Source organism: Ziziphus jujuba, chromosome 5 (genome assembly GCF_031755915.1).
Source record: "Ziziphus jujuba cultivar Dongzao chromosome 5, ASM3175591v1".
Taxonomy (NCBI): Eukaryota; Viridiplantae; Streptophyta; class Magnoliopsida; order Rosales; family Rhamnaceae; genus Ziziphus; species Ziziphus jujuba.
Window position 1 is genome coordinate 13,029,886 of NC_083383.1, and position 24,704 is coordinate 13,054,589.

General features: G+C 33.7%; 4 protein-coding genes across 12 annotated transcripts; 1 reads left to right on the forward strand and 3 right to left on the reverse strand.

The window, feature by feature from the left end:
- Window positions 1-786: 786 nt before the first annotated feature.
- Window positions 787-8,790, reverse strand: LOC107404639 (uncharacterized). Of its 3 annotated transcripts, XM_060816947.1 has the most exons (11): window positions 8,621-8,790; window positions 6,469-6,737; window positions 5,566-5,671; window positions 3,886-4,190; window positions 3,564-3,669; window positions 3,123-3,485; window positions 2,958-3,034; window positions 2,752-2,876; window positions 1,884-2,073; window positions 1,789-1,853; window positions 787-1,179 (listed from the first exon to the last, which is right to left on the reverse strand). In XM_060816947.1, exons 2-11 carry the CDS (start codon window positions 6,594-6,596, stop codon window positions 1,160-1,162), a joined length of 1,485 nt encoding a protein of 494 aa, XP_060672930.1. In that variant the 5' UTR covers window positions 6,597-6,737; window positions 8,621-8,790; the 3' UTR covers window positions 787-1,159. The 3 variants fall into 3 exon arrangements, with proteins under 3 accessions (XP_060672930.1, XP_015867105.2, XP_015867103.2); XM_016011619.4 differs by having other exon boundaries at window positions 1,789-2,073; window positions 2,958-3,031; XM_016011617.4 differs by having other exon boundaries at window positions 1,789-2,073.
- A 155-nt stretch (window positions 8,791-8,945) lies between these two features.
- On the forward strand, window positions 8,946-11,699 carry LOC107404634 (uncharacterized). 2 transcript variants are annotated; one of them, XM_016011611.4, is made up of 6 exons: window positions 8,946-9,348; window positions 9,780-9,897; window positions 10,030-10,241; window positions 10,334-10,361; window positions 10,807-10,915; window positions 11,436-11,699. In XM_016011611.4, the coding sequence occupies exons 1-6, from the start codon at window positions 9,085-9,087 to the stop codon at window positions 11,515-11,517; spliced, it is 813 nt and encodes a 270-aa protein (XP_015867097.2). In that variant the 5' UTR covers window positions 8,946-9,084; the 3' UTR covers window positions 11,518-11,699. The 2 variants fall into 2 exon arrangements, with proteins under 2 accessions (XP_015867097.2, XP_015867098.2); XM_016011612.4 differs by having other exon boundaries at window positions 10,033-10,241.
- Window positions 11,700-12,149: 450 nt separating this feature from the next.
- Window positions 12,150-17,391, reverse strand: LOC107404633 (general transcription and DNA repair factor IIH subunit TFB4). Of its 6 annotated transcripts, none has more exons than XR_003054037.3 (11): window positions 17,163-17,391; window positions 16,757-17,027; window positions 16,438-16,484; window positions 15,830-15,867; window positions 15,663-15,708; window positions 15,113-15,166; window positions 14,947-15,015; window positions 14,701-14,777; window positions 13,742-13,837; window positions 12,787-12,912; window positions 12,150-12,647 (listed from the first exon to the last, which is right to left on the reverse strand). XR_003054037.3 is itself a non-coding variant. In XM_016011610.4 (11 exons), the coding sequence occupies exons 1-10, from the start codon at window positions 17,280-17,282 to the stop codon at window positions 12,815-12,817; spliced, it is 888 nt and encodes a 295-aa protein (XP_015867096.3). In that variant the 5' UTR covers window positions 17,283-17,390; the 3' UTR covers window positions 12,150-12,647; window positions 12,787-12,814. The 6 variants fall into 6 exon arrangements, 3 of the variants coding, with proteins under 3 accessions (XP_015867096.3, XP_015867095.3, XP_015867094.3); XR_003054036.3 differs by having other exon boundaries at window positions 12,150-12,677; XR_003054035.3 differs by having other exon boundaries at window positions 12,150-12,680.
- A 1,019-nt stretch (window positions 17,392-18,410) lies between these two features.
- LOC107404630 (lysM domain-containing GPI-anchored protein 1) lies at window positions 18,411-21,663 on the reverse strand. Its single transcript, XM_016030177.4, has 5 exons — window positions 20,467-21,663; window positions 19,832-19,949; window positions 19,563-19,724; window positions 19,438-19,469; window positions 18,411-18,926 (listed from the first exon to the last, which is right to left on the reverse strand). The coding sequence occupies exons 1-5, from the start codon at window positions 21,143-21,145 to the stop codon at window positions 18,646-18,648; spliced, it is 1,272 nt and encodes a 423-aa protein (XP_015885663.2). The 5' UTR covers window positions 21,146-21,663; the 3' UTR covers window positions 18,411-18,645.
- Between the last annotated feature and the right edge of the window lie 3,041 nt (window positions 21,664-24,704).

Here is a 24,704-nt window from a genome sequence, read left to right on the forward strand (position 1 = left end):
TTGGGAAAAGTATATCCGCTGACGAACATAAAGACGTCTCGAGCATGTTACACTGAATTACAGCACCATAAGATTCAAACTTCCCTATGAATCCAGTGGCTTTGGTTTCTAAACTATTTATTTAATGAAAAATTTTCTAGATGTCAAGTGACATGCCACATCTTAATTACTTTAAATAAATCAGAAGTTCAAAAAAAAAAAAAAAATTCCTGTTAGGAGGCAAACAAACTAACAAACTTTAAAGAGATACATCTTTTGGATTAGAAAGTTTGCATGCTAAGTTTTAACCATTCAATGCAACCAAAAAAGTTTTACCGTCGATGTTTAAGCACCTAATATGAAGATTGAAGAGTGAAATTGAATAGACGATAAAGAACCAGTAAATTAGTTTAATGAGAGCAACAATGGCTCTGCTAACTGGTGTGTAGGGATCTGTTTTGGTGAATTTAAGACCAGCCAAGACAGGGCCACAACAGTGGATACATGGGAAAAATTACAATAATACTCCGTTGTTTTAACAATATATTAGGCATGTCTTTGTTTTTTGTTTTTTTTTTTTTTTTTTTTTTTTTTTTAAATTCAATACATCATCTCACATTTCATTTTTATTATAATATCACCTTTACTGATACAACCTTTTTGAATTTTACTTGTAAATTTGAGTGAAGAAGAATGCACAAATGTAAATTTCGAATTTAATAATTGTATATACATGATACTTTTGACAGTTTAAAGGTGAAGATTCAAAAAATGCATACAAGAAAAGGGTAATATTTGCAACAAAAATGAAATGTGAGAGATGTTTTTGTAATTTCCAAAATAATAACAAAGGCATTTCTACAAAACTAGCAAAACAGGGGTGTTATTGTAGTTTTACCTAGACTTTACATTTTCACATGTTACATTAAAGACAACATAAATCAAGCTGCAGGTAACTAAATCTATTTCCCTTCAGAAGAGGTATACTGATGTACTTAAAACTGCTCGACGCAAGAAATTCTGCATCATGTTCTGTTCGCACACCGAGAAGAAAATTTAGCCATGATAAACTAATAATAATACATAAAACGATGAAAGCGGAAACTAAGCTACATTTTACACCATGATGATAAATTATTGAAGTTTCCAGATCAGTAATCTCGGCAGTCTACTTATGGATTCATTCACTGTCATCATCATCTGCATAAAAAGAGGATCTTGTCAGGGAAATGAAATGGTAGTTAAAAGAATCAGACTAAAAGATTTAACAACAGCTACTGAAGAAGCAACAACATAGACAATTCAGCAATTCCACCAACACAGAGAAGAAGCAAAAATGTAGCACCGAACATACTTCAATTGATAAGAAATGTCATAATAGCAGGAAGTGAAATAATCTCATCTTGTGTATTATCAAATTAGAATATGAAGTCCAGCATCTTCAATTGATCTTTATGAATATCCATATGGGTTTTCGACGTTGCTAAATTTTCACAGTATATTGGCACAGCAAAACCATATCTACAAATTGACAGAGGATAGATTTATGTTTTATATCAATCATTAGGGCAATGTAAAAGTCCAGCAACAATTTTGTTTTCCCCTTGTAGAGACCCAAAAACAAAATCTGACAGGGTACCTTCAATGGAACCAAAGGCATAGCATAAACAACAAAAAACCGAAGTTACCAAGCAGAAGCAAATACATCAGAACCTATGTTATCGTATTCATAACATCCAACTCCAATTCTATAACATACCTAACAATATGAGCAACTTGAAAACAAACATATCTGACATTAACACATACCTTCATTAGACTCTTCGCTCTGGCTGTCATCACTGTTACCATTATCCTCATTATGATCATTGTCATCATCATCATCATCATCATCGTCATCATCTTCATCATCATCATCGTCATCATCTTCATCATCATCAGTGTCTCCATCATCACTCTCAATTGGTATTTTGGGCTTTGGAGGAGCGACAAAACCGGTTGTTGACCTTCTACGTGAACTTGATACAATATTGCTTGTGTCAATACCCTCAAGTTCTTTTGCTCGTTCCTTTTTCTTTCTAACTTCTTTGATTTCTAAACACAAGAAATTAAAATACATTAATCGTTAAACACACCCTGCATGTTGGACTATAAGACCTTACTCTAAGGAAGATAAAAGAAAGAAAAAAAAAAAAAAAAAAAGCACACTCATTATTATTATTCCATAATCTATATAGAAAGCAACTGTAAAAATCTAGAGCTCAAACCTTACATATGAGTCCTTACTAAATCCAAGGCAAAAATTTACTCAACCAGTTGGAGGGACACAATGGATAAGTCATTTATAAGACGGTTCAATCCTTAGCCCAGAAAAATCACAGATGAAGGAAACAAGGAAATATCCACAACCTCAAAAACTAAAAACCCAGTGACAATTTAATAAACAACCTGCTCACTTGTAAACAGTCGGCAAAGTTTCCCTTACTCCAGCGGGGGGTTAACCTATGTTATTGGAGCATAATGCCGGGGGGGAGAGGGGGGGAGAGAGAGAGAGAGAGAGAGAGAGAGAGAGGAAAAAAGTATTGGATCAATGCTAGAATTAAGGGATGCTGTTTTGTTATACTACTCCTTTTTTCCACCCAAAATACTTATGTATAACCAATAATTTCCTACCTCATATAATATCTTTATGCTTAAACCAAATAAACTCTTTGTCAATAATCAATACTCCAACAACCAATACCAGACAGAGGTTATGCTTCACGGTTTTACCTTTTTCAGAGGGATTTGCAGATAATCCTTCTTTGGCCAGTATCTCCTCTAACTCCTTTATCAGTTGGTCTTCACGTTTGTTCTCAGGCACCTGCTTGACTTTCTTGTAAATTGCAGGGGGGACACTGAAAAAAGAAAATTAACTCCAAAGCTGACAGCTTTAACAAAGATTTGAGCTCATAAGTAGAGATTCTAAGAAATAATACCTCATCCCACAAGCTTTAATGACTGATTTTAGACTCTCTACACGTTTGCCATATGCAGGAGCTGAAACCTCTTTCTTCTAAATTTCAAATAAGCATATGATACGAAGAGATATATTCACTTGAAGAACTTCTAGAAATTGCAAATGTTAATAAATTTAAATTTACCTTCGTAGGTTTTTCAGCGGATGATTGAGAGTTCCCATCTTCAGAGACACTTCCACCATCTTCTGCATCACTATGGTTCTCCTTCATTGCTTCTGCAGACTTAATCCTCTTCTTCCCAGAGATGTTCAGATCCTTTGAAGGGGTTTTCCGCTTTTTAACCCCATCAAAGTTCTGCATCTTTCCCTTTGGAGCTCTTTTCTTCCTAATTTTCAGTTCATCTTCTTCCTCATCACTCTCAGTATCTGAAGAATCAGAACTCTCTACAATGCGAGCCTTTTTAGGTACAGTTTTTTGAGAGTTTTTCTTAACAACACTTTTTTTGGCATTAGAAGCAGGTTCTGAAACTTCACTAGAATTTAATACCTAATAATGGAGAAAATCATTACTTGAATAGTAAATGGTACTTATAGAAGTTGATAATGTCTAAACAATTCTACTCACCCGATCTAATTGCTGACTAATGAACTTCTTATAAGGATCAAGGGTATTTTTTTTAAGTCCAAGATCTTCCTCCAGTAGACGCCGAAGGTCAGCCATAGTAACTTTACTGGATGCAGTAAAAAACATATAAAAAACCAAGTAAATGATAGGTTCTAGTTCCTTTGGCCTCAATCACATGAAAATAAACATCAAAGGAACATATCAACCAGATATCAATAAATATAATAAGCAAAATGGGAAAGAATATACAATGATTGGACACTATAACAGTGTTACAGAAAGCAACAAAATGATAAGCAATTCTAAGAATAAAGTCACATACTCGGAATTAGCTGTGATGTACGGAGCTCTCTTTACAAGGGCTGACTTTATTGTGCTCTCACTTGGAGCTTTTCTTTTAGTGTTCCCTTTAGAGCCATCAGTTTCAGATTTATTTGTTTTATGTCCTGTCAGAAGGCCCAATACAGGGGAGTCTTCCATTTTGTCCTCATCTTCAGAGAAAGATTCCTTCACATCTTTCTTTGGTTGATGTCCTTCAGGTAACTCTGCTGCATTTCCTCTTACACTTTCTTCCTTAGCCTCCCCAGAATTCTTGGAGTCATCTTCATCATTGGCACCTTCTATGCACTAGCATTAAAACAAAGTTAATGCAGTAATTGATTTAAAAAAATTAGTGGAAAATGATAACGAGTGAGAACTTTTCACCAAAATCAAAATGAATTAATTATAATAAATGCTCAAACAGCAACAAGAACCAAGCATATTCGCTCATAAAGACTTCTTTAAACTTTCAACAGTAAAAATTACAAAATTATACGAGAAAATGAAGATTTCATATAATAAGAAAACTAAATGACATGATCATACATAAGGTATTCAAACCAATAAAGGTATCACGGAAGGACATAATCTATAAATGACATGGGACCCTACAACATGCTTGTTAGAATCATAGAATACATGATAATATTGTTTCATATGGGAAACCAAATGTAACATAAGTGTATTGGAAATTGCAACATATCATCTAACATGAAATGCTTCATGTAACATACAATACCTAAAGCATACAATATGCAAAAGTTTATGAGAAGAATGTCTTTTTGTGTAAATACAGTAGGTTTATTATTATAAATCTACATCTATGTTGTTTGGACTCGTGTACAAGCTTCAGGTGTGGTTACATGTTTAAGTGTTGAATCTATTTGTTTTCCAAAGTTTTTTCCATGTATTAAGAGTGTCCAACAACTGTACAATTATTGGTGTCCGAGTTTCTGACATGGGTATGGTATAATAAAGTGGAGAATCTGAGTAAGACAGATCCACACTGTTTGTCAAAAATAGCAAGTGGAAATTTATTGCCATCTAAAGATAATGCCACCAAAAATCAAATTAATGGTTGAAATACGATTGATTGATTGTTGAGGAAGTTTTTGGAACTTTTATATTGAATTAGAAAATAAATTCTAAGTTTACATTATCAATGCTTTTATTTATGTTTAAAAAGTATACAATACCATGTTTTGGAAATACCATGAACACATAACTATATATAACATATTGAATTAGAAAATAAATTCTAAGTTTACATTATCAATGCTTTTATTTATGTTTAAAAAGTATACAGTAGCATGTTTTGGAAATACCATGAACACATAACTATATATAACATATATATACACATCATAAAGACACAAAAGTATGTACAGCATATATGTACACATAAATACATATTTTAATATATTAGAGTTACAAAGGGAATCTTAGATGCAATGTATTAGGACACACAATACGCTTTTTCACAAAACAATTGTTCCAATATATTTTTGACAACAATGCTCTGCAATACAACCCATAAGAAAAAGATAGCTGCCAGGTAAATAACCACAAAAATCAAATGAAATGTTATCTCATGAAAATCAAGAAAGTATAATTCAAAGGAAGAGTAAATTGGATGTAACATATTTTGCACCAAACTATACATGCATATGTGCATATATACCTTCAGCAAAAGCTGCTTGATAAATCTCTTGTGCACATCCAATGTATAAATTTCCATCCCCAAATCCTTCTCCAACAATCTTCGAACCCCTTCAAAAGTCAACGAACTGCAAATACAAGCACATTATGATCAATTATTCAATAAGGGTATTCTTTTTCTTTCTGATTTTCATAATGGAGCTCTTAGTAAACCCAGGCACTCAAACCCACCAACAGAAAAACAAGCAGCATGTAATTGCAGATTAAAACACGAAATCATAGTCGTTAAGCTGTGTACCCAAATTCAAGCTACCACTGCGAGTTAACTAGAGCCAAATCGTCAGTTTTAACTAACAGGGTAACTTGAACTAAATAATCACTTCCAGTTTCATAAAACATGGACGTGGGACAACTAGCGAATTTGGTTAATGCATTTGTAAAATCACCATTAACACCTTTGGTAGCAAAAACAGTTTCTAACTTTTTTTCCTTCCTTTTTTTTTTTTTTTTTTTTTTTTGGTGGGAAGTCACTTCTTCTTCTACCCAAACTAAGCCCGGAAAGACCAGAAGTCAGAAAATTTCTAGGAGACGTATTAAAAGAACACATTCAGAGGTACTGTATACTACAAATTATACACTACCAAAATTTCATCTATATAGCGAATTTTTCCTGGAAAACGCACGGAATTAGAACCAAGTACAGATTTTAAATTCAAATTAACAACTAGATGGCGTTTTTCTCCAAATATCCAGTCACGTATTTTGCAGATCATAACAACAAAGTGTTTCCCTCCCAAAAAACGAATTTGAATATTGAAAAAAATATCAAAAATAGAAGCTAATTATACGGAATATATACATACATATATATATACATAGAGAGAGAAAGAGAGAGAGAGAGAGAGAGAGAGAGATAGGGCAGTACTCTGCTTGTTCCTTGAAATGGCCGACACGGGAGAGCATAGCGGAGTTAATCTGCGACTCGATATCTTGCGCCTCTTCTTTCACATCTTTTGGAAGGCTCTCGCTATCTTGCGCCTCTTGCTCCGCCATTTTTTTTTTATTTATTTTTTTTTTTTTGTTTTTTTTGGTGAGTTCGAACTTGCGGAAGTCGCTGTCTACTTCTTCTTCTTCTTGTTGCTGGTTTTTTCCTTTTCCAAATTTGTGCTCTCTCTTTTGAAGTCTATAAAATACCTGTGAGAAAACGGAGTGAGTGTGAAAGGGTTTTTTTAGGGTGTATTTCCTCGTATTTTAATTATTAACCTTTTTCAATAATTTTAATGTTGATCGTGGACCGTCGATATTTATTAATTTTATCATCAAACAGAATTTCGGACTTTAACCTCATACGTATATTTTCTTATAAAAAAATAAATAAAAAAAAAACTATACGTACATAGTTTTTTTTTTTATAATATATTTTTTAAAATTATATATTACCTCGAATCCCTAATATCCTAGTTATGCTCCCATAACATAAATGATAAAATCCATTCTGCTAACATAGAAACCATGATCTTCGTTTGTTTTTTTTGTTTATTTTAATACTACATGGTATATGGATTATTGTTATCCAAAAAAAATAATAAAATAAAATAAAATTATCATTGTACCCGATACCCACCGCATTTCTCTTTCCAATTACGAAAAAGTCAAAAACACTTGAGTACAACTGTGACATCATATTTTCATTCATTAAAAAAAAATAAAAATAAAAAACTGTGATATCAAATTTTTCATAACAAAAAAAATTAAAATAAATTATTTGCACACAATATGGTTGTACACAAGGTTTTTTTTTTCTTTTTCTTTTTTTTTTTTTAAATTTCGCCTTTATATTTTTTTCTCATATAATATTTTTTTTTTAGTGATACCTTAAATGTTTTATTCAGTCAATAAATTACATTAGCCTTTCAAAAGGGAAGAAAAAAAATAAATCATATTAGCCACTTTTGTCAAATATACATATGTAACATATTTGTTTTCCCATGGTTAAAAAAAATTATTTATTGAAAACAAATATATATATATATTAAATTTAAAATATGAAATGAATTATGAGACAAAAAAAAAAAAATAGTATTGAAAATATAGTAAAAGCAACGTTTTGATATAGTAGACGTAGTGAAATATAGCTTCTGGATGGTTTAAAATTAAATGTTTGCTTTCTATATCGTGTATTGAAATATTTTTTTAAAAAAATCAAATATTTATATATATATATATATATTTTGTTTAGTTAATAACAGGGGATAAATCCCAAACCAAAACAACTACATCATTACAAACGCTTATACAATCAGCAAGCATCAATACACCAAACCAACAGCAGCTTTTTTAAAAAAATAATGGACTACTATACTAAAATGCAGACTACAAATAAGTAAGAAAATCAATTAATTTGTTACTCTCCCTGTAAACATAATTAACAATAACTTTCCAATCTCTACTTACAGCTTCCTTACCAACCTTCCAAAATACCAGACCAAGGAAGCAAATGAATCAATATTCCTATAACCCCCAATCAACAACAAAATTTTTTGAATCATAACATTTTAAAAACCAAAAGTTTTAAAAAACCATAAGAGAAATTTTAGTACAACATATATATATATAAAAGGCGAGATTACAAACCAACACCAAAGTCAATATTTAAAAAAATATATGTATATATTAATTTTATTGTATAACAATAAAATCGATGATTTTTTAAAACATCAATTTTAATACTAATTTTTAAAATAAATATTAATTTTAATATTGATCCACATGGAATCGTCCCATTATAAATATATATATATATATACACCTACATTCGTATAGAAAGTAAAATACTTCATTCGTATAGAATGTAGGACGTTATAGCATCCTATATTTTATAATCGTATAATCTACGTGAGTGAGGGTGTATATACACCCATTGCATTGAAGATTTTTTTGGCGAATTTGTTTGTTTCACAAAACTGATCAGGTTAGGATTAGACACAGACCCAATAAAGCGTTTGAAAGCGAAAAAAAACAATAAAAAAATATAAAAAAAACTGTTAATCTGGAGTATAATGACCGAACAAGTTCACCTAGAAATCGTGGTGTAATCTTTCTTCTGCTTCTTGATTCTTCTTTTCTTGTTGAGAGGGTTTGATCCATGAGTTTGACGAAAACGCACGGCCATCCCGATGAGATTTCCTTCTTTTTCTTCATAAGGAGACTAAAATAAGGAGGGCTCATTTATTTTTTTTATTTTTTTTTTTAATTTGAGAAAAAATAAGTAGGATTTTGGGATAACTTTTTTTTTTTTTTTTTTCAAATCAAAAACAATATATATATATATATATATTATATAGAATGAAGGGTATTTTGGTAAAATAAAGAATCAGGCCCAGGAAGGAGCAAAAAAAATTGGGAGGGCCCGTGGTGATCCTGATTGGTGAACTACGCGAACGCCAAAAACCGTCAACGGCGAGAAAAAGCAGACCCTGAGGCCTCAGCCTAATCAGTGTTCCAAACCAAACGCAACCAGGTCCGGAGAGACAAGAGAAACATGGGCGGTCGCGGCGCTTTGGAGGTGGCCAAGACGGTAATGGAGGTCGCCGATGTGGCTTGGACCGCCGTGGAATGCCACCACCACCACCAACAACAACACGATCAGGAGGACCACGACTCCCCCAATTTCACGTCCCCCGATGAGGAATTAGAGTCCTTACGATTGGAGAATCAGCGTCTCCGGAACTTGCTCCAGAACAACCTCAAGCTTCTCCACAATCTCTCCGAGTCCCCTGCTTTTTTGAAAGATTGCCCTCCTGATGTGCGTACGCTTTTTTCCTTTTTTTTTTTTTTTTTTGGTTCTCTCTCTGTTCCATGTTCTTTCATCGACACGAAACCTTGTGTTCCGCCTTACGTTTATTCCAACACCTTTGGAATTTCGGGTACAAGGATTTCTCTCTAACAATTTTATCAAATTTAACCAGAATTATCATGTAATTTGGGAACAAAATTTCGACCTTAGTGCGAGTAATTGAAAGGTTTAGATGCACAATCGTGACCTAATCAAAGTCTATCTCCTGTATTTTTATCTCATCGTGTTATTGTTTCTATAGCGATTTGTTTGTTATTATGTGAAAAAGAGGCAACTTTAAGTATAGGTATTTTTGGAGTTTTTTTTTTTTTTTTTTTTTTCAAGCATGAATTTTAAGCTGAAGTTGGAATTTTTGTGCCTTTTTTCCCCCCCAAATAAAGTTGTGTGCTCGTCTAGTTGCCACTGTCGATTCCAAGAACTTTTTGCCCCGAATCAAATCTCTCCAGCAGGCATCGGTAGATGGAACTGGCAATCAATTTCCTTTCAAGGAAGCTGAAGGTTGATAATCTAATAATCCCATTAAACTGGTGTTTACTATGTATAATTCAATGCTGCTATCTTCTGTCATATTATTATTATTTATTTGATTTTTCTTTTTTTTTCTTTTTTTTCTTTTTTTTTATTTATTAGTAGCTGATTTGCGGACGGCTGAACTTCTAATCAATGTTAACCAAGAAGAACCAAGTTGGTGGGTATGGGTGACTGAAGAAATGGTTCCTAGCAATGTTGAGGAGTGGAGTGGAATTGATGATGATAGTTATGTGGTTGTTAGCGAGGAGCATGTCGTGGATGGTATTGCAAACTTCATGGCTAAGTGCATTGTGTCAAACCCTAAAGCTCAGGTTAACATCTAATGGAATATTCGGCTTATATTATTATTATTATTTATATTTTCGTTTGTCTCATGTGATTTGCTTTTTTCCTGAAATTGCAGAAATTGACCCCTGAGGAGATGCAAAAGAGTAAGTTTCTGGCATAATCTTTACATATTTTGAATTCTTTTTCGAGCCAAAAGCTTGTTAAGTTTTGCTATATTTGCTCACTTGATTGGGTAAGCTTATGGAGCTGATTGTTTATTACATTGTCATTAATAAGTTTTGTTATATCTGGGAATAACCATATATTAACAGCATTGTAATTAGATTTCGTTCAGATCTTATGCTTGGTGAGATAAAATGAACTAGTAAATTCAATCATTTTTGTGATGTTTGTTTCTGAGTTTGATTTTTTGATATCGGTACATTTTGATACTTGTAGTTATGATCTATTGTGGGTGACTTTTTAAACAACCATATGCTTCTCTGGTTTAATGGATCATGAGCTGTATAGTCCCTTTGTTTTATTACCTTTTGGGGGTAGAGATTAATAGTCTTTATCACTTATTTGGGAATGTTAAAAAATATGCAGCTATGGTGAAAGCCTTGGATGGTGTGAGTAAATTGGAGAAGACGTTAGATTTATGGCATGCTGGGATGATGTTTTATACTCTGTCCACTTGGGGACTTGCTCTGGTTGGGTGAGTTTTTCTAAGCCAACTTGCTTTTTGTTGAATCTCTTTAGAATATTAACCACAATCATCTGCTGCTTTCTTGGCCATGAAAATACACAATATAAACAATTCTATTTCCATTTTAGGTCTAACTAGCACTATTTAATAAATTGGCACTTTGACTGATCTAACATTACTAGTTTTTATTATATCCACTGGTTTGAATACAGCATGATTTATAATGACTCAACGTTTAAGGATTTGCTTCCCTTTCGTTTAGAGGTTGAAGTATTGAATGCGAGTATGGTAAAAAACATATGTTCTTCTTTGGAATTGGAGTTATTCTGTTTGCAACTGCATATATACTCTGATTAGCTAATATACATATAATTATAAAAATCTGTCCTAAGCAGGAAGCACTTGCAAACTAATATTATTGATATAAGTCGTTTTGCCCAATTCAACTGCTATGCCCCCAATAACACAATAAGAACAAAAACAAAATGGATGATTATTGTTTGAAATTTTTGACTTTTGGATTTTGCAGGTTGTATAAGAGCCGTGCTGCATTGAAACTTGCTGCAAGGGGTGTTCACAAAACTAGCAAAGTGGTTTTGAGGGCACTATAAAGATTGATGTTCCTTTCTACTGTCAACGATTTGAATTGCTATGGAACTACATTTAATGTGCTTTTCCAAAGCCCAAAAACTCTATCGCCGGCTCATAATTCATGTAAATGATTGTAATTTGTAAATAGCGCTTGCATTTGTATTTACAGTACGTTTATCAATAAATTGTTTGATTGATTTCATTATCTTGTTGATAGAATGCTAACTTTGCATGCAAGAGAAATGTAAAAGCTACAAATGCAGGCGCACGTACTCAAGAAAATGATGATAATCGGCCTGAATTTTTCAACCTAGTACATCTCATCGCTTGAAAGTTTCCTTCTGAAAATTATCAGACCACACTCCGAGCACACTTGGATTGGATATCATTGATGCTATTATATCCATAACAAGAAAAATATGAGATTCTGTATTTATTACAGGGAGCATATTATTTTCTCTAAATCCTATAAACCAAAAACAATCATACCTATTTCAAATGACCTTTATGATTGATTAGAGATTAAATCTTTAATTCGTGTTTTATTTTCTTTTGACTCTTGTTTTCTTCGGTGAGAACAATAGTAAAGCCCTATGAAAACATCACCCTACCCAACCCCCTCACCTAATGAGGCAAAGTTTAAGAGCTATACAACATGAATGATTTTGGCAAAATGCCAAAATAAGCAAAACTTTCAAGCAGCAAAAATGTTGAAATCATCAAAAGGGATACAAAAATCTAACCAAGCACAAAAATAATATATCCAGTTAACTCAAGTTAGGGTTTAAAGAAAGACCCCCCCCCCCAAAAAAAAAAAAAAAGGGCGAAAATTGTTTGAACACTGAACAGAGGCATCCCTTGGGGACAACCAAACGCTCTCCTTCAGAAAGGGAATATGACAATGGTTACAAAGGAAGACCATGGGCAGAAAGGAAGACCAAATACTACCAGATCTCACACCGTTCAATCAGCCTGCTCATGTGCACATGATCTATTTCTCCTCAACAAAACAGCTAAAGCTTTGAAGATAACATTTGAAATATTACTTCACAATGAAAAAATTCTTGTGCGGCCCCAACAGTGGACTAAGTGAATCAAACTCTTCAGTATGGGTTGTAGATTGTCTCCAAAGAAATATGTTGCAGAACAGCTACAAGAGAGACCAGAAGATATAAATAACCTACTGGCATAATACAAAAAAAGAAAAATTAAAAGCACAATCATATCGAACAACAATCATATCGAACAACAGCATGAAAAGAGTATAAAAAGCAGTTAATTAAACATACCAGATCTTGCATCTAACAAAAAGTTAGATCATGTCTCTGAAATCTTTCTCTTTCGACTAGATCCAGATGCATCTGCCTGGGCCTGACCAAATACTGACCTGCATGATGCCAAAGCCACAGCTACAGCTAAAATAGAAGAGAAGAGCAGTGCCATACAAAATGCACGCCCATTTAATGAAAATTTTACTCTTAGCACTTTATATTAGTTAACTGATAATTTGCAATAATAAAATCACAAAGTTAATTATAAAGGACAAAATTAGCAGCAACTGAAATTCCTTAGCTTTCAATGACAGACAATTAAATAAGGTTGAACAACTTTTCCATGATCCCAAGTTTTAAAAACCTAGTATCGATGTCATACTCAATTGACGCATATCTTTGTCATCCTATCACAGTACTTCTCAATACCTTTTTCTGGACTTCCCTTCAGAAATCTAAAGAATCTTAGGCCTCCTACCGTCTTGAACCCTGCATGATGTTTATATATTGCCTAACAACCACAAAAGATGTACAAAGAATTATGCCATCCTTTGCCCCTTAAAATGGCAAGCAAAATACCGGTTCAGATCTACTCTTATAAACATCGGACCAACGACAGCTTTCTTACATTAAATTTTTTAACCTCACTCACCAATAAGACAAAAGATGTTTGCTTTTGTTAGTCCCTAGTCTATTCTCCTCTTCAGGGAAAGGAAGTTGAATTAGATTATTGACCACGAGAAAAAAGGCTTCCTCTTCTTCTCACACTTTGAAAGAACACAACCATTTAGATGACCCCGTAAATGGCAATCAGCTTTGCTCAAGCTTTCATATTTCTATTGAAAAGCCATATCCATCCTCAGTGACAAACAGATTAAAGGTGAATTCAGAAGAGGGAAATTTTCTCAACACTTCCACTACAATAAATAACATAATTAATAATAAAAAATAAATTAAATAAAATTCTACTTACCCACAAGTGGAACATTTCTTGTGATGCTTGCAGAATATGGACAAGCAAACAGAACACACATAGCCCATGTCGATTGTTTTTTTATGGCAAAAACACCTGAAAATTCAAACTTCTTATAAAGTGCATAGGCAATTTAAATTTAACAAAAACATAATTACTAGACTAAAGATATGAATGAATATATTGATGCCAATACTTATTCAAATGAAATTCTATGTTAGTTAGTAGGGTTTGAATATCTCATAAGTTTATATCTATATAAGTTTGCAGTACATAAACAGATCATGCATGATGTAGAGAATTAGAGGAAAAATATAGAAGTTAAGAGATAATACATATATGTTGACAAAAGACAGAGGAACAAATCAAAGTTATGCTTGATTTAGAAAACCTGATTTCACAAGGAAATAGATCGCAAATACTAGTGCTGAAGACAATTATCAATAAATGCCTATTTTGACAAACAAGCATTCATGCAGCATATCGCACTTATCAATTGAATGGAAGTTAAAGTGATCCTTTCCAAGAAGATGCAGAAAAACATTACAGTCTGCTAAGAAAGTTACAGCCTTGACTCTGAGTTTCATGTTGATACTTTACACAAAATTTTTAGACCCTTCGAAGAAAGTGGTTGAAGTATTGAAGGTTGTCCAAGGGCAATTTTCTTTAAAATATATGAGTAGACCTAGACTCTAATCTAATCACAATATTGTGAAAGCTGATGTATTCGAAAGTGAAATTACATTTTCTCTGAAATATTTATGTAGCTCAATATAAAGGGGCAATTTAAAGACAACCTCTCCTTCCCCCTTTATCCATGCTTCCTATGACAGGCATAAGCTCAATGTATACAATACAAAATTGGTAATTAAACATATATTATACAGAACAGGAAAAAAATATATATGTCATGAAAACTAAACTTAAACTGATAGAAAAAACATGAATAGTTGACATACGAGGCACGAAAATCCACACCAACAGACTTAGGAAGCTGTAAAAATCTTCGAGAGTGTAAATCAGTTGCAAAAACTGTCTGCAAATAGGGAAAACATCATATTAGCATCAACAAGTTAAAACATAAATGATTAAACAGGCTTGAAGATATATTAAATCAAAATAAGTGGCTTAAAATACAAATTATAAATCACATAATTAGGATATATCATATATATGATAAAAACCCAATTAAGTTCTCAACTTACGGATAGATATTGAAACAAACCATCAAGTTGTTGAGGCTTCAGATACACACCGCCTGTTATGTACGATGCCTGTCACACATCCATTAGAAACCCTTAAAACACAATTCTATTGAAACATCATATCTGCAACAAATATATATTGCTCAGACAGGGACAGTTATATTACCTGCTGCAGAAATGCAGAATTATTAGAACCTATATAGCATGAATCTATAGGAACCTGAAGAAAGGATCAAATCAGTGGCACAGAAAAGTTTTTTAATCTTCAAATCATGAATCGTATGTTTATAGGAGGCAGATACATCAAGGAAGAAAATAAATAGCACCACTTCCAAAAAGGAGACATTACACCTTTTATTTCTAATTAAGAAATAGTATTGGTTAATAACTATGGTAATGCCATCCTAAACATGCTGATTGAAAATAGTTAACTTTGACATACAAGAAGTAGTAAAAAAGGGGGCCCAATTTAATAAGTTGTAATGATGGGTAACTCATTCTCATCTACCCTCAAAATAGTTAAGAAAACTGAAGCATATGGCATTCAAATATTAACTTCCAATAAAGATTCTTACCATATAAAGCCAATAATCATTTGTTTGGAAATGACTAATATGAGAACAATAATTATACCACATGCATTGAGGATAGCGGACAAATACAAAGATCTATTCAAATTTAACTGGAAAAGAAACGAAGAAAATGTAAAAGCATACCATCAAACGTTGTGCAGAGAATATTGCATTCATGATTGCAACATACCTGGAAGGTAATCAGAAAAGTTTATAATCAAAGAGCTTGACAGAAAAGAAAATAAGAAATACAAAAGATTCACTAATTAAAAAAAAAAAAAAAAAAAATGAGAAAGATTATGGAAACATACTGTTCAGGTCCATCTGGGGATCCTTGCAAGCATAAAATCTGCACATGTATTAGTAAAGCTATTAAAATATATTCCAGTCCAAATAGTGAAAAGACAACATGGAACATGATGAAACAGAAGCAAACAGAAAGAAAATTCTCTAAAATCCAATGTTAGGCGCTAGACAGGTTCTATAGACAACAAACAAAAAAAACAGACACGTGTTGATTGAAAAATAACAATAGCTAAAAGCCATATCATCTTGCATGCTAACGAGTAGCCCTTACAGCAAATAATCCCGCTCCTAAAGCACGATTTATCAAATTGCACATAAAGATTTTTGGCAACAAAATTCTTGAATATTGCTTGTGTATTGACACCGACCACGGCAAGCCAAATTATATACACAAGGGAAAAGTAGTCACAACTCCATTATACAAAAGCATTTCAAATACAGTGACGCAGCTACAAACTTATAGCATGTAACTGTTTGTAACTCATTCAGGAAAGATTGAAGGTAGATTTAGCAATACCAACTCATGAATCCATAATGCATACCAAGGTTCATCATTCATGTAATTATAGGATAAAACAGTGAACAAACAGAGAATAAAATAGTGAAACCTCACCCGTGGTTGCGGATGGAGTGGTCCTGATCGAAAAACCTTCTGTATATCTACGCAATAAATCAAGTCAAACAAACTTTCAAATGTTCCATTTCAGTGTCCCTCGAAGATCAGACAGCTCCAGTTTGATTTATAAATGTTCCAAACATTTCCCACATCCAAAATTGTGCCAATACGTCATTCAAACCTTGAAAGACACTACTTGTACATGTATACCATGTTTTTGTTGGCAAAGTATTATTAAAACCCAATTGAGCTTTTTTCCAGAATAAGATCAAGATCACCAAAAACTGTTAACATACAGAACAAAAAGGAAGGATACAACAAAGAGCCATGGACAAGGAGCCCGAAACCAGTGAAGAAGGAAGCCCTTCACCCGAGCCATCCTTGCGCAGTTGCTGGTCTCTGATCACGAATTCCTCCAGTTTCTGCAACAAGTTGGAGCAAAGCGCGGGCATTTTTCCATTCTCAGAGCCATGGTCGGTAGCCAGAGAAGAATCGTAGATGTAGTCGCAGGAATTATATCCGGTAGCAATAACCACCACTTGATTGAACTGATTGAGCAACATTATCGAGTTCAAAAACGAAAGTACCTGTACATAAAAAACCACAAGATAAAATCCAAAAAAGAAAAAAGAAAAAAAAAAAAGTCCAGAAATGCTATTTGCTAGGATTTTGTTGAAAAAACAAATTTAGGGTTTTGGAGTAGAGAAAGAAAGAGAGATTACATGGGAGAGGAACTTGGAGAATGGAAGAGAGGAGGTGGTCCAGAAGAATGGATTGGTGTCCAACACTACCATGACAAGGCTGACATCATCGGCATACAGCTTCGGAGCTACAGAATTCATTGCTCCTCGGTTTCACCTCTCAATTTGCGCTCTATTTTTGGAGGCAACGTTCATTTGGACCAGACGACCACATCACCGAGCTTGTCCAAGTAAGCCCCCACCCCCAAGCCTCTCTTAGTAAAAATTAAAATTCTAAAATAATTTCAATTAATTTTTATAAAATTCCATAATTAGTTTTTTTGGTTCTTTTTTTTTTTTTTAATAATTTCCAGAATGAGTTTTTCTTTATAAATATGAAGAAATAGCATTTCCGTTAAATAGATTATATTTAAATGAAAGAGAAAATATCAAAAAGAGAAAATATCAAAAAGAGAAACTAATATCCATTATATATATATATATATAGTTTGAGAAATATATTACATTAAAACTAGCATGTCATTTTGTTAGTAAGTTTGAAAAATCACCATATTACTATTTGAAATATTGTTTGGCGTCAATCTTAATTTGATGGATTATATTGTGGTATAATCTGAGCATTTTACAGATTTATGTTACTTGAAATGAAAACGACATACACATTGGTAAAATCGCTTGGTTTATTACAAAATTACAATGTTCATTTTATTTGTATTTTCTTTTTGGTAGAAATTTTTAATTATTTCTTAACATTCCAACCCAAGTTCTGAAATTCTGTAGCTAAACACAAATGCAGTCGTTTCCCCTTTTCAACAAATACAGAATAAAGCAGTTGCATTTTTTTAATTTTAATGGCGGGCACTCGTTAGTTTGCTTCTTCCTTTATCTCTTTTTTCCCATTATACGATTGCCAACTTGCACGTATTCATTTCCACCTTTGAAGCAATCTGAATGATGATAGAACATTAAGAAGGATAAGAGAAGGACAAGAAAATTCAGATAGAGCAAGTCAGGTTCCCCAGCTCAGGCTAACGGCTTTGCAGCGATGTTTGATCGAACCGCTGACAAATGAGGCCATGCTAATAAGCCAGAGCAATTTGTAATTGGAGCCATCAAACCAGAAGAAAGCAAGAAAACAATAACGAGAATATCAGAAAAAAGAACAAAATAAAACTGTCAAAGAAGAGAAGAAAATGCAACACCTGCTAGACTGCTATCACAGAAATCCAGCAAAGGCAGTTAAATCACCCCGGCAATATATCTCAAAGCTTCCGGGGAATAGTATCAGGAATAGATTGCAGAAAGGACATTTGACTAAACAAAATACTAATAACAACTTCACAGCTCATGGTTTGCCACAACCATAAATCAGTTTAACAGTCCAAATAAATATAAGGTTAAATACAATAGACAAGTAGAAGAACCTGTCAAAAAAACAAAACAAACCCCCCATGGCAAAACCCTACCTCTTAAGCGCACCGCGCACAGTTGATAAGCAAAACTATTACAATATAGCCATTATGAACTTAACAAAGCAAAATAACAAAGATGCACTTGTCAAAGTAGCTAAAGGATTCACCGGGGAAGCATCAGAAGCACTTCCACTAGGGCCACTTTCAGGGGGCAAGGGCAATCCAGGATGCGATCCAGATGTTGTAGGCACAAGAGGAGATTTGGGACTTAGTGTGCCAGCACCATCTGACCGAGGTGAAGGTGCTGGTGCATAAATAGACTCCCTGATTACTGAAGATGGTGGGGCTATAAGCGGAGGAAATTGCTGTGCCCCTGCATCATAATTTGAAACGCATGAAACCCACGAAGTTATTACCAGTTACAGAATGAAGACAGTAAAGCTTTATAGCTTATATCACTAAATTATGTCCAGATATCAAATGAAAATACAACTACTCAACTATGGCATCTAGATCCATAATCAAAGAGCAACATAAAGTGAAGTAGCTGCTTGTTAATTCTTTTCAATTCATTAATTTCAATATTTCATTGAAACAATTGACATGATATGCGAAATACTTTGAAACATGACAACCATCTAACACAATAATTATGAACAAACCACTCCGTTTTGCAAATTAGCAATTTAGCAATTTAGCAACACCGACATCAGCATAAAAAAGGTAGGATATGAAGCATGCAGCAAATCTTTACAGGGAAAATGAACAAGAGATTTATTTTGGGAAAGTAAGAAAACCACATAACATTCACAAGCTAATGTCAGAAAACTTATTCAAGCACGTTTGAAATCATCACAAGTAAATAGCATCTAAGGAATTTTTACCTGGGCAGCGGGGTTGAAGGGATGTTGACAACCTGGAGAGTAGGTCTTAATGAGTTTAATCTCGCAGATTGAAATCCATACAATATTAAATGACTGAAAAACATTAAAAGGAAGGATAACCATACGCTGTGATTATGGTGCCATTCACAAAGCCACCATAGCTACAAGTAGTGACGTTGCAACCACCACCACTCTTCTGTGCCGTAGTATTCCCCACCATGAGATTACTGTTTTTGCATTGCATGCTCGAACAGGAAACTGCTAAAGAAGCAGGCATGCAGTACAAACTGTGCAAAATACACAATGAAGCTGGTTTACTTATCCCTGAAAGACATTCAAATTCAACAAGATAAACATTAACAGCAAAAGAAATAGAAATAAGTTCTTCTATTACTTGAGATTTCCTGGCCCACAACTGCATTGCACACAGTGACTTGCTGTAATGGCATAGCTCCCATTAGGCACAATTAAGCCAAAATCTGAGGCATATCGAGGGAAATTCGACGCACAGGCTGCAAGGCAATGAATAACGAAGTAAAAACTATGGCCATGTAAAAATAAAGCTTGTCTGTCGATCAAGCAGATTAGTACATGAATCAAGACTCAAGAACAGTTAAAGATGTTAAATAACAATTCATTAGCAAAGCCCACGTTTACTTTTATCTGAAAGCACACAATACGAGCTACAATTATCACTAGTGTAAATTAATTCAAATTAGAAGCCCCACAAATAATTCAAATAATTTGTAAATATGAAGAAGGTCATAAAACTACACAGACTGCTACACTAGAAATCCAAACTTCATAAACTGACAGTCAAATTAAAGAATATTTCACTAAGCAACCACATTATCATTCTGCTTAAAGATTAAAAACACAATGTCATCCAGCTCAACATAAGACTATATGAAATAAACCCAAAAGAAGTTAACATACTGAGACGAAATCCACAATTAACACTTGGCTCAAAGATTCTCAAAATAAGATATTCAAAAACTTCATATACAAAAAACACTAAGTAAAGATTACCTGGCAATGGAACCGCAAGGATATCACCAGCCTTAATAGCCGTACTCCCCATGGCATTAACATTCATCAAATCAGTAATGGTCGTCGAATATCTTCCCGCAATCGCGGTTAAGGAATCCACCGGCTGCACCACGTACGACAAGTAGATAGCAGGCAGCGAATTATCGGTCCCATTGAAGCAGGTACAAGGAAGAGGCACAACGAGGGTCTGACCCACATCGAGAACCGTTGGGTCGGATATCGAATTCGCCTCCCGGATTTGATCCGCGGACACCAAACCCGAATATATCGAGTCGGCGATGGATGCAAGTGTATCGGAAGGCCGGGTCTTGTAATGGGTCGAAACCGATTTCCGAATTCCGTCAACACAGGAGCAGGTAATGGGTATTTTCAAGAAGAGCTGGGAGGGGAGGATGTGATTCTCAACGTCGGGGTACGAAATGTCGATAGCATTGGCGGTGAGGATACCAATGGGGTCGATTTGAAAGAGGGAAGCCACCTCGGAGACCTTGAGCTCGGTGTAAACGGTGTAACCCAGCAGAGCGTTGCACGAGTCGGAGTTGGAACAGGGCTCGATCGTGGATTTGGAGCTCACTGGAGCTACATTGACATAGACAGATAGCACGAAGAAGAAGAAGAAGAACAGGATTTTGTTCCAAAAGGGTTTTTGATTTGGCATGTCTGGGTTTCTGCTCCTTTTTTCTCTCTCTCAAACAGAGTGGTAGCAATGTGGGTTTTTGCAACCCACACTGAGAAGAAGCTCAAAACTTTCAGAGAAAAAAGAAAGAGAAAGAGGATCAAATGGGTAACAATAATGAAGCTTTTAAGTCTTTAGAAAATGTGTCTCTGCTTTGGTAATGGAACAGACTGTAGTGGGGTTTTAGGGTTTATTTCTGGTTTTTTTGTCTGTTGTTTAGCTTCTCCACTGATTTTCCCCACCTAACTAGACAAAAAAATAGCAAAAATGGATCCAAAAATTAATGAATGAATTTGGGCGCCATAGAAAATAACACTATTATTCAAAATTTCGAAGGAGAGGGGAAGCTCGCTGAAGCTCTTCACAGAGAGATCAAGAAAACTGAAAGAGACAGAGAAGAGAGGAAAGGAAAAGAAAGCTTCAGGAAAAGCCAAAAAATAAAATAAAGTAAAATAAAAAAGCTGAAGAAATAGCAGAAAATTGTATTGCATAGAGAGTGAACAGACACTGGTCAGATCCTTGAGCTTCGAGTCTAGAACAACAACTTTCCGTTGGACTAATTTGTCCTCGTCAAACCTACATTTTACTTGCCTCTGGGAAAGCGATGTTTTATTGTTTCCGAGTATAAAACGGCGTCGTTGGAATCTTCCCTTTGGCATAAGAATCGACGATGCTCTCTATTTTTACCGGCTTGCCCTTGGGTTTTACTGGCTTTTTAGACTGTTGTGGATGGTCCAGATGGAGGTGTTTTTTGGTAATTGTGCTTTTTTGCTTTTTTGAGAATCATGGGGCATCCAAGTGTACCCCACGTTGGACTCTTTTATGGGGCTTTTATCGTCTGCTTTTCGGACATGCGGGAAAGTATTTCCGGTTTTCTTGCTGGTTGGATATGGAATGAGATTTTCTTCTTCTTCGTTTTTTTTTCCCCACGCCAAGTTTTTGAATGTGTGGTACACGCTTTTACTTCATTGGATAAATAATTTGTTTTTAATTTTTTTGTTTACCTTAGTCTGTCGCGTGTGGATTTAACAATTGGAGCTAGAGAGTAGCAACGCTAACATAGCCGAATTGAACGATTTTGCTTGACACACAGCTAGACGACCCTCGTCCATTATTAGAGAGTAAATTATACAAATTTCCCTGCAGTTTTAGAGTAGACTGCAATTTAGATAATGACACAGTAAATGGGTTACACAGATTATATTAGATTATTTGTTTATTAAATTGATTGTATTCGAATAAAAATTTCTAACATAATTAATATATTGAATGGATTTAAATTTAATAATTTCAACATAATTAATAAACAGCTTGATACAAATATAATAAAATAACAGAATTTATCATCTTTATTCATTAGACATAACTCGTATTTGATAGTAATCATGTTTAAAATAAATTTATTTACTCATAACCACATATACTTATTTATGATACATTTCAAATTACAGTTTAAATTACTATATAAACCATTAACATCTAATTTTGACTTCAATTTTTTTATTATTATTATGATGTATTTTTATACATGCATTCATATAATTTTATTTAAAAAAAAAAAGTAGTATAATTAAAGAGATTAATAAGATCAATTAGTAACTTTCCAAGGGAAACATGTAATAATCACATATGTTAAATATCTTTTTCCATAGAAAAATTGAATAACAAAAACTATCAAATATCAAACTATTGAATCATTCTCCACATAAAACTAACAGTTATTAATATACCATAACAATCTTTCTAACAATTTTAATCTTTAAACACAAGAGAAACAAAGAAAAAAATTTGTAATCCTTGGAATGCATGGAAACAAAAATTATGGATCGATAGAAATTTGCATTAAGCTATATGATCCCCATATAACATTTTCCCCTTACAATCATGCAAATGTTGTATATATTTTTCATTTTCAACTATCCATTTATAGAATTTTAAATTATTAGAAGATATAACTTACAGTCCAAATATATATATATTTATGTATATATAAAGAAAAAACAAAGATGATTTATTTTATGTGTGCAAATATATTAGAAACTGTGTTATTTTATATTGGGTGTTATTGTATATGCAAACAAAATCTCTCTTCTATTACAATTTAAAATAACGAACAAATTAATATTTATTACATTCATTTTATTATACATATAAATATATATATATATATTTTTTTCTAGTAAAGCAAACTATAACGCTTAGCTTACATGTATAAGAATCTCATTGAGAGACCACCCTATCTAAAAAACCCATAATGGATAAGAATCTCGTTGAGAACTGCCCAATTAACCCTATCATAAGCTTTATGTAAATCAAACTTAATTCTAATATAACCAGTATCTCCTTTTTTGTTCTTCAAGTGACGCACTATTTCATTAACGAGGATTGAGTTCTCTCCAATCTATCGACCTCGAGAGAAAGCTGCCTGGTTTGGGGATATGAGCTTCAGAAGAAGAGGTCGAATATGGGAAACCAGAATTTTGGCAAAGATTTTATAAACAATATTACATAGACTGATAGGGCGTAGTTGATTAAAAAGGAACGCAGACTGTGTTTTCGAAATGAGCACGACAGTGGTTCGATTTAAAGCAGCCAGGATGCGCCCATAAATAAAAATATCCTGAATGGTTTTTACAACGTCTCCCCCTACAATATTCCAAAATTGTTGGAAGAATATGGCTGGCATCTCTTCTAGTCCTGGGGCTTTAAAGGGGTTCAAGCTTTTTAAAGTCTGTAGGATTTCAAACTCCGATGGAAGGGCCGAAATGGTCTGGTTCTCAATCGGTGACACAACGGTTGAAAAAAATCGCCCAAATTAGGACAATGTTCCACTCCATCATCTTTGTAAAGCTTGGAGAATTTAGTCACAAGAAAATAACCAATATCTTCCCTGGTTATCATCCACTCCCCTAAATCATTCTTCAAAGCTGCAATATGTAGCTTCCTGCGATTGGCTATGGTCAATGCGTGAAAAAATTTTGAATTTCTATCACCGGCTTGTAACCAAATTTCTCTAGATTTTTGTCTCCAAATGAGTTCCATTCTGATGTGGTGATTTGGCTACTTCATTGAATAGGTGTACCATTAATCTAAACGATGAATGCCCCTATTCTTTTTCAGAATTTTGAAACTTAATAGCATTAATATATTAGATGGGATTATGAGAAAATGCTATGGTTTTGAAGTAAACGGTTCCTAGGCTAGATGGATTGGAGTTAAATTCTTTTATGGATTTTCTTTTTGGTGTCATTCTTGAGCCACCGTACTTTTCTCTTGGAATAGAGAAGAAGAAGGCATTCACCATTTTTGGCACCTTAGCTATGGAATTAGTTTGTAGAAGCAGAAACCAAGTGGCTTTCAAGGATGATACTCGTGATTGGTTCATGACATAAATATTCTACTACATTGTAGTGTAAATAAATTTTATTAAGTAATAGTTTAAGACAAAAAGTTGTCTCCTAAGTCTCAAGTGACATGTACGTTGAAATGGTGCTCCCTTTCAACATGTTTTCATTAAATTAAACTCTGACGCTTTTGTTAA

What these genes read in the sequence shown, in the direction of transcription:
- LOC107404639 (XM_016011617.4), bottom strand. Translation starts at nt 6,596, where the DNA reads ATGGCGGAGCAAGAGGCGCAAGATAGCGAGAGCCTTCCAAAAGATGTG. An exon ending in TCAAGCAGCTTTTGCTGAAG is followed by an intron (nt 4,191 to 5,565) that starts GTATATATGCAC and finishes TTTTAATGCTAG; the next exon opens with TGCATAGAAGGTGCCAATGA. An exon ending in TACATCACAGCTAATTCCGA is followed by an intron (nt 3,670 to 3,885) that starts GTATGTGACTTT and finishes TACTGCATCCAG; the next exon opens with TAAAGTTACTATGGCTGACC.
- LOC107404630 (XM_016030177.4), bottom strand. Translation starts at nt 21,145, where the DNA reads ATGCCAAATCAAAAACCCTTTTGGAACAAAATCCTGTTCTTCTTCTTC. An exon ending in TGTGGGCCAGGAAATCTCAA is followed by an intron (nt 19,725 to 19,831) that starts GTAATAGAAGAA and finishes TATTTTGCACAG; the next exon opens with TTTGTACTGCATGCCTGCTT. An exon ending in CCTTCAACCCCGCTGCCCAG is followed by an intron (nt 18,927 to 19,437) that starts GTAAAAATTCCT and finishes ATTATGATGCAG; the next exon opens with GGGCACAGCAATTTCCTCCG.
- LOC107404633 (XM_016011610.4), bottom strand. Translation starts at nt 17,282, where the DNA reads ATGAATTCTGTAGCTCCGAAGCTGTATGCCGATGATGTCAGCCTTGTC. An exon ending in TCTCTGCACAACGTTTGATG is followed by an intron (nt 15,167 to 15,662) that starts GTATGCTTTTAC and finishes TCCTTTCTTCAG; the next exon opens with GTTCCTATAGATTCATGCTA. An exon ending in AAGAAATGTTCCACTTGTGG is followed by an intron (nt 12,885 to 13,741) that starts GTAAGTAGAATT and finishes GGCATCATGCAG; the next exon opens with GTCAGTATTTGGTCAGGCCC.
- LOC107404634 (XM_016011611.4), top strand. Translation starts at nt 9,085, where the DNA reads ATGGGCGGTCGCGGCGCTTTGGAGGTGGCCAAGACGGTAATGGAGGTC. An exon ending in TCCTTTCAAGGAAGCTGAAG is followed by an intron (nt 9,898 to 10,029) that starts GTTGATAATCTA and finishes TTTATTTATTAG; the next exon opens with TAGCTGATTTGCGGACGGCT. An exon ending in TGGGGACTTGCTCTGGTTGG is followed by an intron (nt 10,916 to 11,435) that starts GTGAGTTTTTCT and finishes TGGATTTTGCAG; the next exon opens with GTTGTATAAGAGCCGTGCTG.